At 43.8% G+C, this 13,833-nt stretch overlaps 1 protein-coding gene across 1 annotated transcript in view; it reads right to left on the bottom strand.

Annotated features, from left to right (window-relative positions):
* pcxb (pyruvate carboxylase b) overlaps positions 1-13,833 on the bottom strand; it is a 206,361-nt gene that overhangs the window by 104,833 nt on the left and 87,695 nt on the right. The window contains exon 12 of the mRNA XM_084002593.1: positions 4,355-4,537. Coding sequence (XP_083858719.1) covers positions 4,355-4,537 — 183 coding nt within the window. The remainder of the gene's footprint in view (positions 1-4,354; positions 4,538-13,833) is intronic.

The raw sequence follows: 13,833 nt of genomic DNA, 5'->3' as shown, positions 1-13,833 counted from the left end.
GCTGTTGATTTGACTGTCCCGATTGATTTTCTATGAGTAACGGCTTTAAAAAGAAAAACAGACTGCGGGCATGAACAAGTGAGATCAAGATAAAAACACACAAATATTAAAAAAAATAGGCGTGAAAGCAGGTCGGTGAACCGTGAACGGGAGGCTCGGGGATCTGAAAACAAGAGGAATGCTTTGCTTGTGTTGCCCAGTCAATGCAGCACCATCTTAACCTAACTGAACGCCGCTGCATAGAGAAGATACGAGAGCTGATTTATACGTATCATTATTATTTCCCCCGTAATGAACGACCAGGCCCGGCTGATAACCGCACGGTGGAATTACACCAGATCCTTTATCTACCAGCAAATGCAGCGCTGCTCCGTATATGATGGATTCCAGCAGGGAGAACATGTCTGTGCTGGTGTTATTCACGTAAAGCTCATTTGTTCAACATACATTTAATTGTGAAAAAAAGAAAAAAAGGCACAATGAGGATCTAATCAGCAGGAAGTGACCATATTTGGACTGTGGAGGAGCGACGGGTGGTACTGCACAAATATATTACTGTGCATACAGTGTTTTTTATTCATCTTGGGTACATTTTATTTGTTTTAATGTATGTTCTTGACTGCAGTACTTTGCTGCTTTATTGTTTTCTGTTTATTCTTTGTAAATATAGTAATATGTGCACTGAAGACGAGTATGTAAAAACACTTGGCAATAAACTCCTTTCTGATTCTGATTCGTGGATTGTCTTGAGTACTCTGATCAGGATTCCTCATAAGAGACACTGTTTTTAATTATTAAAATGTATTCCTTTGGCTACTTGAGCACCACCCGCCTTTATATCACCATTATATTAGAAGGCTAACATCTCCAAAACTACGTAACTCTAGTTGGGACTGATATAAAAAATAGGATTTTTTGGGGTGATCTGTCCCTCGTTGATGGAAACCTGTGATCAGGAAGCAACAGATTCTTCAAAGAGCCTCACTAGATGGGAATCATCAGCAAACCCTCAACAACCCGGGGTCACATCCACCTCTTACAGACGAGGATAAACAGCGGTGAAACCACACCGCCTACAGCCAAGCCCCCGGTGACGCAAACAGCACTTCTAACAAACTCACACACACACACACACACACACACACACACCTAAAAGGTCTCAGACAGCTGGACAGAATGTTGAGTCTGGCCGAACCTGCCACCATGTCTCCATCTCTGATCTCTTTCACATCGTCTATCTCGCTCTGACATCTCTTTCTGTTGGGCAACCTCCATTTGTCTTTCTCCATCTTTGCATCACACACACACACACACACACACACACACACACACACACACACACACACACACACACACACACACACACACACACACACACACACACACACACACACACACACACAGTTCCAGGAATCAACATGAACCATCTGATGTTCTGCAGCGGGGGAGTCTCCTGTCTGCTCCTGAGCTTATTAGCTATTCAGTCATCAGTTTCACATGACAAGCATCAACCTGCGTGATGAGCAATCTGTACAGGACAGACGCTCCGCTCGTTCTATTTAGTGTGTGTCGGATCAAAGAGAGCAGACCGGTCTGCATGCATGCCCCCCCCCCTGTAGGCGCTCTCATCTATTCCGACGGTTGAAATGACAGCCTTTATTAGCTCCAGCTAGCTCACGGAGCTGATGCCGGTCCCAGATTCTTGTTGGGTTTTGTCACAGACCTTCAACCTCCAACACGCCACCAGACACAGGTGCTCTGACCAGCTTCCTTGTCATGTGACACTCGCTCCATCTTGATTGGCCTTTAGCCGATATCCACCTGCTCCTCCATCCATCTCTATTTACCCTCCTGCCACATGTCCCTCCGTCTCTCTGTCTCTCTCTCTCTCTCTAATTAACAAGGCTGTATTGGCATGACATTTGAAATGTGTTGCCAAAGCATAATTACATACGAACCATTCAAAAAATAATAACAGATAATAATAATATAGATCATTACATAAAAATCTATATACAAATAACATAATCAGAATATGTTGTACAGTTGTGTGTGTCTGTGGTTGTCTCTCTCTCTCCCCTCCCTCCCCCCTGGATGACATTTTACTGCTTAACACACGTAGCTCATTCTTTTGCGCAAATAAACTCACAAAATGTGCAGAAAACACACACACACACACACACACACACACACACACACACACACACACACACACACACACACACACACACACACACACACACACACACACACACACACACACACAGGAGATAAACAGAGCTTTCTGAAATGCCAAACATAATTCCACATAACGGAGGAGAACGGCGGCGCGTTCTCAAGTGTCGAGCAACTAATTCAAGAACTTGCTAGTTTGGTGCGTTCTGGCTGTCGCCGGGGGAATTGAAAGGTTATGGCGTTGTCGGCGCGTCGAGGAGCCGCGGCGCCTGTAGGAGCCACCAAATAATCTGAGGGGCACAGCGTAGGCAATCTGAGATTTACTGTTGCCATGTTTGTCTTCGCTGGGAGAGAGAAGAAAAGAAAAGCCTGGAGTTACGAGTGTGTCGGTCCTCGGCGTTATATCTCTGTGAGCAGACGAACGCATTAAGAGGCCTTGGGTTCGTTGCCAACCCTCTGTTGCCGTTGCCGTGTTGGAATGTCACCAGCAAGAAGCCGTTCTCCAAGGCCACAACACGCTGAACCACGACTCTTCTGCTACACATCATCGAGAGGTCGCTCATGTGAGTCCTCGAGACTCAATTTAGCCGAGTCTGCACCCCCGATTCACACGCGAGATGCCGGGTTTATTAAAATTAATTAGCTTCCCAGACGGATCTGGGAGTTGAGAGGAATGACTCACTGGGATGAAGCAGGGTGCAAACTACTGACCTCATCAAAAAGGACATTTCCACACTGGTCAGTTCTAGTCTGAAGTACGTAAACCAGCTTCCTCTTGAACCCGTGGGGTTTTCACTGCAGAAAGGTCATCAGGGGTCAGATGTAAACTTGTGATGGCAAGCTAGATTCTGCAGTCCACGTGAGTCAAATTTGGAAAAAACAGGGAAAATACTGTAATATTTAGAGACTACGTACGTGGATATTTGGACTGTGGGACGTTACACCCAGAGCAGACCAGTGTATGTGTGTGTGTGTGTGTGTGTGTGTGTGTGTTTTCTACAGCGGAGGACAAAGGACAGTGTCCACAAGGCTTAGCGAACATCGAAAACACAATTAATCTATCAAATCTGTGCTGATAGTCTGGTAAAGTGCACTCCAAGTTAAATAGGAAATTAAAGTTGAGAAAACCAATTTCACCTCATCACGGCTAATTCCAAACAGACGGAGCAGAGATGCTTTTCATTCTCCCGGACCTGATTTTCATCTCACTATGTTGCTGTATGAAACCAATGCTAAAGACAACAATTGATTGATTTATTAATTCTTTAATAAAAGAGTGAAAACCTTCCGCTAACGGCTGTGAAGGAACCGGATCTATAGATGTGGGACTTGATGTCCTTTTCTTTATTCGTGGGAATTGAAAGAAAGAAGAAAATAAGTGCTCATATTCTGACACTAATTCATAAAGAGAACCTTTATAAGTAAACATGAATGGCATCTCAGCTATGTACAAAACTAAATGTCTTGAATGCATCTTTTCAGGACGACAAATATGTTCTATTGATTCACTTCGGCCTTTTCTGCTCGAGAGCCTTTCTGCACACAACAAAAAAATAGCAGCAAAGACTTCAACACCCTGAATACTTGAATGCGCTTCACCTTGAAGTGACTGTAAAGCTGTAGACTTGTAATCTAGAACAACGACGACATCTTAAGACGTTGGCGAGCTGATGTTTCCCCATCGATTAACAGCTACAAGCAAAAATAAAGGCACGTGTTGAAAATCGTTCAAACCTGAAAATCCTGCAGATCCACGTACTTTTTCTTTTTTTTTATATATATATATTTTCATTTACCACGTCGTCGTCACTACCAAAAGCTTTAAAACTAAAAACAGAATACAAAACAGCAGTTGGATCTTTGCACACCGCCGACTCCGTAAACATATGAATGTATTATAAGAGCCATTTTGGAAACAAACCATTGAAAATGAGCTCATTTAAAAAGGCAGGAGGTTCAGAACATCGCTCACTGTACGCGGCTGGTGCACGAGTTGCCATGCAGCTCATTATTTTTAATTACCCCCACCATCGCAGTCTGTTCACGCGGGTTTTTTGCTGACGTCGCTGCTGTCAATCAGCGAGCGTTTAAACTCCAGGCCTCCGTGTCTTTTTGGGGACGCGTGCAACGGTTTTTGAGGACATTTTCAGTCTAAAAAAACAAGAAATGTAGGTCCTACCTTGACCCCCCGCACTCTGAACTCGGCCAGGGCGCGGCTCATCTTGGAGGCGGCCGTCGGCAGGTCCTTCCCGCTGGCGATGACTTTCACCAGCAGGGAGTCGTAGTGGGGCGAGATGACGGCGCCCTGGAAGGCCGAGGCGCTGTCCAGACGGATGCCCATCCCTTCACCGCTCCGGAAGACCTGGAGGGGGAAATATAATATATTATTTGTTTATTTAAAAAGGGACAATGCACATCAAATGACATTTTTATTCGACACTCAGTCAAGTTAAAAAAGCAAATTTTACATTAATAACAAAAGAAGAAAAAATGCAAAAAAAAAAAGAGAGAGAAAGAGCCATGAAAATAAAAAATGAGCTCAATACAAAGATGATGTTGATGTATTACAGTCTGAAAAGAAAGTCTGCACATTTGAAAGTATAAATGCTCATTAACACGGTGCATTTATAATTTGAAGGCAGAGCAGCTGCAGTTGGCGAGAAAAACACAACGTGTCCGTTTAAGATTTAGTGTTTTTCATTGGGGCTATTAATATCACCCTACATGGTCCAGTAATCTCCATTTTCAAACACTTTTTTTGGGGGGGAGGAAATATTAATATTTGCATCGAGCGTGTGCAAATGTTCTTCCTCTGTAATCAGTTTTATTAATTGCAAACCGACCGCCTCAGCTAAACGGAGGGTCAACCGGTCGCTTCAGAGGTCAAACGAGAGGGAGGCCAACCCCGGACCTCCATCCCACGCTGCTCCGACGTAAGGAAAATAAGATGAGAGAACGAGGATGGAGTTACTAAAACGAAAAAAGGCTGGATCGTTCCAAACCACTTGGCGAGAGAGCAGAGAGAGGGAGGAGAAGAGCGTCCAACACGACAACATATGGAGCCCCTCGAGGGCTGGAAGGGAGAGATGACTAGAAATCATAATTAGAGCCATGTCGCACCACACTGGTGATACGCCGGTGATATTTCCAGACAATGCAGACATGCAGAGCTGCCAACGTTTATAACAGACTATATATGTTAATTATCCTTCGCCATTTCATCTGCAGAGAGGTGTTTTTTTTCTTCTTCTCCCCTCCATAAAGCATGCTAGCAAAATGTGCTGCGATATTACTGTCGGATGACAAAAGGGGTTTATGGTAGAGCAGCCAAAGTGAATGGAGCATCCATAAACGGCTCGCTGTTAAAGCAGGTTACACACACACACACACACACACTGTCTAACCCAGCAGCAGGGACGCGTACCTACATACCTTCACATCAAGCCGAATGCTAAAACACCGCCATGAGTGGACGCTAATGTTTTTTTCAATTTGGATTTAATATTTAAAATATGGCTTATGCATAGAAATGTCCCTCCCCATGGGGGGGGAGTCTTGATCTTTTTCCAGCATAAAATGGAGGCCGAGTTGAAAGCGATTGCCCACATAAAGCTGTAAATGAATGAGATGCCGAAGCAGAGGAAATTGCCACGAGTATTGCTGCCCACGCACACCAGCCTCTGCTACACCTGGGCAATATTCTGTTTCAAGGCTCAAAGCCCCAATTTCCAGCTTGTGATTTATCAAAAAAAAAGGCACTCCCCTTTGATTTTTTTTTTTTTAAATCATCTGCACTTCAAGTGTCACTGAAACACATTTCAATGTTCCACACTTGCACTCTCTTTTTAGACTTTTTTTCCCCCGTTTTCTCCTTAATTAGCTAGAGGAAAGTGTAGGGAGTGATGGAAGAAGGTGCAGTCACCGGGGTGGGGGTGGAGCTAAACACCACTGATATGAACTGAAGATGTTTTTAGGTGAACAAATGTGTTACAAATAACTTTAATGACCTGAAAACACACGGTAACGACACCCAGCGGAGCCGCCGCCATGGCAACGACCTGTCAATCTATAACATATTGTACCAAATGTGTTGCTTATTAAACCCAGCCAATAATAATGTGTATTTATACAATGCTAAGCCATTAAAAATGTACATTTATAACATATTTTGTTCTTTATTAGCATTTCTACATCACATTTCCAAACATAACATTTAACAAATAGTAAGATTTATATTTGATCAGTAGTTGTATTCAAGTTAATGTGTATTTTTGGACATATTTTAATTTTTTGGAAGAAAAAAATGGGATCAAATCATTTCGGGGACCCCTGCAGTAACTCTGCAGACCCCCTAGGGGTCCCGGACCCCCTCTTGAAGATCTCTGCTCTAAAGCATATACCCTGCTTTATCGCCTACTTTACTATTACTTTATGCAACAAGGAGTCGTCGTCCCCCTGATGGCCAGTAGAGAGAATGCATATAAGAGGTCCGACGGCTGGAATCTAATGAGACAGATTTCACTTTCATGATTAACTCTTTTTTTTTTTTAATTGTGCTATTGCAGTTTATTATTCAAACCCTTATTCAAATCATTTTCTACTACATAACGACTAATATAGTTGATGTGGGTTTGTAGCAAATGTCAAATTTCAGAATAATAAAATCTGTGCAGAAACTCTGGTGAAAATAATGATTTCCCCAAAGATTCAATACATGTGTTGAATGTGAAAAAAGGAAAAAATGTCACTTTGTAAAACTGAATTCACCAAATAAAAACATCTAAAAAGTTGCTTTTGAGCCTCTCTGGCCAACTAAGAGCCGCTTTGTTTCCACAGTTTGCCAAACGTGCCTTTGTGCAAAACGCCCCAGAGAGAATCTACACTTTGATTACATTTCCCCTCCAGTCATTAAATCCTTCCTTCCTGTGCATGAACGGTATTTTACAGTTGCTGTCTCTGAACACAGCAGGCCCTGTTTACTGTACAAGACGGATGCCGCTGTTAGCAGTGACCGCTGTGTTAAAGTGACAGAGTGGCTGTCTGCCTGGGGTTTCTTTGCCCCTCGTCGTATTTAATATCAAACAGTTACTTCCCCATACAGTAAAACACCAGACACACTGAAAATGCTTCCACTAGTGCTAGTAATACAGGTTGCATGGTCTCTACTGTGTCATTTCCTAACGACTTCAAATCGGTGACCTTGGATCGAACGATCGCCATGGCATTAAATCCATGATTGGGATAAATCAGGAGAATGTGACCCTGCCTTCCATGTGTAACACTTAATATCACACAATGCAATGGAAGGTAGGGCAGGCTTTGTGATAGCGTGTCCTGCTAACGCTGATAAACCCACAACTTTCCAATGGGAGACCGCGGAGCCACCGGTGATCCACCATCCAGAACCCCAGAAACAATAATACGGTGCACGGATGCACTCGCAAACCCCTTAAATACGGGCCGACGCTATTCCACATCCAATCCCGGCCTGTAAACGATGTCGTGTCAGGAGACCAATCAAACGCAAGCAAGACAGATGTTCGCCGTTACACTTTACTGCGCAGACGTATATATATATATATATATATATATATATATATATATATATAACGGAGACGCGCTCCGAGCTGAGCCCACAAAAGTAGCCCGACTCCATAAACAAATATAATTTTTTATTCCCAGAGGGCTTTAATTGGGTCCTGCATGGTCTGGAGGTTTATATAGTAAAGACCAAATCTCACTTCATGTACCGCGTGAGAGAATCTCACACAATTAAATCCCATGAACTGAATACTCTCTTTTCCCCCACGTGCCTTCGTGAATATTAAACACGCTCATTTTTTGGCCTCGGGGCGTATGGATGTAGGAGATGAACGGTGTCACCACAACACGGGGAGGTGAGGACGGGCCTCGATCGCAACAAGTCCAGGTGTTAATAATTGAAATCCAGGTGTCGGCTTCGTTCATTAGAGCGTGAAAAACCCACGTTTCTTCTCTCACACCCTCCATGACTTTGTCTCACTCTCTCCTGGTCGCCATAGATACTAATAATTTAAGTGGGAAGGCTCTCACATGTTGCAACAATCCCATTGTTTCTCTTCTGATCACTAAATCCACTCAAACACACGATGTCCTGGTGAATTATGGCTTGTTATAATGATTTCACAACCTTTCTTGAAGCATATTGCGGGCTTATAATGAAGGCCCGGTCTTTCTCCTGCAGCTTCTTATTTATCCGCCACCACCCTCGCTGTCTAATAACCTTCTTCCCATTTCTCATTGCTTTCTCTGAAGTATATCACTCAGAAGGTCAGCGGTGTATTTTATTTCCACGTTGTATGAAAGAGCCTTGGGCTGTCCCACAAATCCTCCTCCCTGCCCCTGCACATTTTCTGAAGAGAGAAAAAAAGAAAAAAAACACACTTCTGTGTTCAAGAATTCAAATACGCGAGTCGATGTCCCTGCTGATGCCTGTGTATTTTCAAGAAATGTCAAAAAGGCTTCGGGGTGTCTTTCAGAGCCCCGAGTCGTAAAACTCTGGTGGAAAAAAAGTGAAACAAAAAGAGAAAACAGAGAAAAAAAAAGGCATGAAATGTGGAGTTGTACTGTTTCACTTGACTGTGCTGATATATTGCTTTAGAAGGCGTGAAGACATGAAAAAAAACCCAGAATTGATTGCACTGGAAGTGTGTTTGATTGTTTATTTGAGCAGAGAGAGACTTTTTGACACGTCGCCCTCAGTCGCTCGACTAAACAATCGGGAGATAACTAGATACGTGAAATGTGTTTACGTTTGTCACAGTGGATTTGTCACCGCGCCTTTGCCGTTTCTCATGGAGATTAATATCCCGGTCGCCATTGTGAATTATATATGAACAAGATAAATGGCTCTCTTTAGCCACAAGAGAAGGATTTCATTACGCTGTATTTATCCAAAGGGCTCGATTCCTAAAAACGGATGTGATAATCGTTCGCAGGGCAGGTTGTTTGACGTATAATGTGCAAAAAAATATGTTGCCGTCCTGGATTCAGAAGCTTCAGCGTTGCCACGGAGACCCTTCAGCATCTGTATCAGCCGATTCTACCGTTAATCCGGCTGCGTCATTATGAGAACCCTGCCGTTATGTTTTAATATACTTTTATGAATCCAGCAGGCGTTTTTAATGAACTTTTTCTCCCCCTACTTTATCAAATACAAACTTTTTTTCTAATTGGGTTAAAAATAAAATACATTTGAGAATATCTCTGCAAAACATACCGCTGATATAAAAAAGCAAATCATTTAAATAGGAAGTGAAATAATTAAGTGGAGGATAGGCTGTGTTATAAAAGTGTTTTGTGTAAGGGGGCTTATTATTTCAATATTTTAAATGCTTATAAACAGGAGATATACTGCTAAATCAATTTGTTTTACTGTTAAACATGTGAATTCCACCTTAACTGTACCGCTATGCTACAGTACACTACATTTAATATCGAGGGATTCACATTCAATTTCTCATTGGGAGCCTGGAAACAATGTGGGCTGATCTACGTTCCCTCGGTTCCTCTTTAGCCCCAAAGTCTCCACGTCCTCCTCGGCGATAACATACAAAAAGCCTGTTCTCATTTATCTCGCCGCGTCCGAATACATCTCTCACGCTTTCACTACGGCGACGTGGAAGTTTGGAAACTTCCAATTGGAAATTGATTCGGCCGGCCAGATGTGTGCTGGACCAATCGGCGCGTGTTTGGATGATAAATGACTCTGCGGCGGGTCGGAGATATAAAAATGTGTTTTTAAATCTTTCGGCGCACTGCTGCTCGTTTATTTATGAAACAACAGAAACAAACTCGGAGGGAAAAGGGGAGCAAACAACCTCTAATATGGGTCTTATGTGGCTTCCGGCAGCAGCCGAACAAGACCTTTGTTACTTTCTAAACCCATTCAGGAGCTGTAACATGGTAATGGCTCTAATCCTGCTGCACCTTAAGTGGACCCCAAGACCAGATTTCACAGTTAGTTTGCTTTTGTAATAACGGTGAAGACTCTCCCAGAGACTCTCCGTGCTATTTACCATTAAGGGCATTTCTCTGGGAGTCCACTTTCTCATTTATCTCTCCCTTCTCATCCACTTCCACCCGACTCTCACTTTCATTCCCCCCTTTTTTTTATGTAAGCACACACAGAAACACGTGAAGCTCATGTATGGAGAGGAAATAGTGCCAAAAAATGACAGGAAGTGACAGATAGTGGAGCGCCGACCAATTAGAGAGGCAGGGGAAAAGAGAGCAACAAAGGGAAAGAGACAGAAGAAGACACGGGGATGAGGAGATGTTAGCGTTTGAAGTGAGACGGCGAGGACGGATGCGACAGGAAGTTTGATCGTTTTAGCGGAACCTGATGCTTGGAAACTAAAGAATCTCCATCATATACCGGCTGTAATCTGGATCCCAAAACCACAAGGATTAATTCTCCAATAAGTCTTTGCAAAAACATCCCACTTTTAATAAAGTTTTTAAGAGTTTGACACAGAAAAACAGCCCGCAAACTTGACAACTAGTTTTTTTTAGTGGCACACGGCGTCTCAGATGCATCTTCCCACTTTGTCCTTCAACGGCTAAATGCGTAAGTGGGTTGACTCCCAGGGAGTTTGGTTTATGGGCAGCCGCCTGAAAAAAAACTGGCCATCTCAAGAATTTAATTACTCGTGTCCTTCAAAAAACTGTGTTTTGTCGTCTCGGTTGACTCGGATGTTTGTCTGCATCATGTAACTGCAACCGGCGCCTAATCACTACGCGTGTTCACCGCAAACTTCCATCAGGAAATCGATCTTCTATTTCACTTTTACGAGGCGTTAATAGGGAGAATATTGGCATTAGGATTTCATGTTACAGGGGGGGAATCGTAACTTCTGGTTTGTGAGTTTGAGTGGAGGAAACGCGTTCCAGCGAGAAGGGAACAAGTAGAAAATGTTCTGTATTCAGAGCAGGTAGCAGACAACATGGAGCCAGCCGTGAAAATGACTGAATAACAGGCTGACGCCTTAAAAAAGAACAGTCTGTCACCTCCGCTTTGCACACACACACACACACACTCACTCTAAAAGAGAAGAAAACCTATATTCTATAAAGCGATATTCAGGGAAGTGGGAGGATTTAGGCATCAATATCATGGTTTCAGCGCCACGGATGAGACTGTAAATCCAGCCAGTAGATGAGATGTTCACCATCAGCTATAATCTGGTAAAATAAGAGATTATTGTAAGAAATGTGTGTAAATATAAAGGAAAATGTAATTCATGCATCCTAAAGGTCACCGGTGAGTATCGGCTATTAGCAAGGGGAGCCTTAAATTGCTCTGCTCTTCTATCGAACGCCGATCACATCGATGGGTCGGATCGCTACCGTGACCTCCTGACGCTGGACGACGGTCCAGCAGCTCCACTTTTGTTTAAAGTCATTACCCAGAGTTCCCCCTGGGATGGAGCAGCTGCTCCGGCCTGATGAAATCCGTCTCCGGCCGTCCGGCCGCTGGCCCGACACGGCGACAGCCGAGGCTCTAATTAAGAGTCATCCCCGAGTCGTTCCCCAAGTTAGAAACAAGAGAGCCGTGACCGATCCAATTTCATTAACGCACTTAACTGCAGATATTTCCCCTTAGTGGTGTTTGAGAGCTTTCCGGTGCGATTTTAGAGCTCAATGGGTTTTATTATGATGTCATATTTTCCCCGTCTAAGGCCGAGTGTTCATCATCTGTAGCTGCAGGGGATCGTCCAAAGCTGCCTCTCCACGACGGTCGCTCCCATCCAAAACACAACCAGGACGCCCCCTCGCCTTCTATTTCAATTTCCCTCCCATCCTTTCAATTTCACCTTCATTTCCCGTCCCTGTACGGCCTCTTTTTTTTATTTTCATCTCACAAAACCATTATCTACCTCACTCCACCTCGTCCTCCCGCCGTCCCCGGGGCATCCCTGGCTTTATTTATCCTTTCCTTCTTACTTCATTTAGAATCCTTCCTTCCTTCCTTCCTTCCTTCCTTCCTTCCTTCCTTCCTTCCTTGTTGTTCTGAGTGTTTACTTTCACCTTCTGGCCTCCATATTTCTTTAAATCGTTATCTTTTTTTGATTGGCATCTCAGACAATCAGCAATGCACTTCCAGGCCGAGGCCCAGAACCATGACGTGTGTGTCCTTCTTATTTATGAATAAAAAAAAAAAAAAGTAGCAACTACTTTGACCCCTTAGAGAAAGAGAGACACACACACACACAGCAGAAGCACAAAGTCCTCCTTTCAGTCTTTCATCAAAAGGCTCATTTTTTTGATACCCGACTAAATTGGCTTCTCCTTTCAATCCTCTCAGTGTGTGTGTGTGTGTGTGTGTGTGTGTGTGTGTGTGTGTGTGTGTGTGTGTGTGTGTGCGCTCCAGACGGAGGTATAATGACCCTAACGAGCGATGGAGGATCTCTGCTGCTCTCCGATCTCTCTTTTTTTTGCCTCCTTCTCATTTTCTTTTCTGTCGCTCTCTGAATCTTTCTATCAATTACCGCCCATCCTTCCTCGCCTGCTATCCTTCCTCCAAACCCTCCACATTCTCCTTTTTTCTTCATCCTCTCCTTGCCTTCCTCACATTTCCACTCATCCTTCCATTCCCCCCCTCCACTCCTGCTCTTCTCTCACGTGTCTCCTCTTGTTTCCTCCCCGCCATCGTCGCAGTGCTAAAAGTCTCTGCGTCCCTTCGTTTCCACCATTTCTCCCTCAACACGTTTCTTTCTAACGTGCTTCTCCTCGCCTCCTTCGCTATAAAGAAACACATGTCCACCCACATACTGTACACACTTTTATCTCATACAGTATTAACGTCAGTGGAACCATTAGATACCGGGGCCACCAGATGTCTGACTGCAGTACACGCCGTTTGGGGATTCAGTGGTGGTGGAGGTGGTGGTGGGGTGGGAGACACACACACACACACACACACACACACACACACATCTGATGTTCAAGCTGTCCTACTGTGGATTGGACCTCGGGCAGCGCCACATACAGTTAGAGTCAAGATAAGTTGCATACTCGTGCTTTCGAATGTACAAAAAAAAAAAATGGTCCAGCTGTGGATGGTTGCATGCAAATTTACAATTTACATAAACACACTGGTGTTCCAGATGTGTGAGCCGGTTCAGAAGACGGATGTCTCAACATCCTGGAAACATCCTGGAAACATGGCAACGCCCAGGAAAGCATGTGAAAGTTTCATCACCGCGGGGGGGAAACGGCCGAGTTCAGACCTTCAGTGTTTAAATATGGAGAGCACCACCCTTCTGCTTTTAACATCTTTATTTAAAAGCCTGGATATTTAACTGGTGCACTTTAAAAACAGCTGTAATACAAACCCAAAGCGTTGAAATGATGTAATTTGGTATTTATCCATTGGATGTCCAGAAAGTCACATGACAGGAGAAGTTATTAGGGGTTTTTTTTCCCTTCACTGCTATATTAGAGGATTTTTTTCCCCTACCTGGCACTTCATCCCCTACGGCGCTACCTTTTGCCATTGCTCCTCTCTCTCTCTCCCCCCCACCTCATCTTCTAGCTCGCCCCAAAAGTTCAAACCATCTTCCAACTTTCATCATTTCTGCCAAGTCACTCCCTATCTCCCTCAATGTGACGACGGCA

The sequence above is a fragment of the Eutrigla gurnardus genome, assembly GCF_963514095.1.
Source record: "Eutrigla gurnardus genome assembly, chromosome: 23".
Lineage (NCBI taxonomy): Eukaryota > Metazoa > Chordata > Actinopteri > Perciformes > Triglidae > Eutrigla > Eutrigla gurnardus.
The sequence above is the reverse complement of the archived record's forward strand: the minus strand, read 5'-3'. Positions and strand labels throughout refer to the sequence as shown.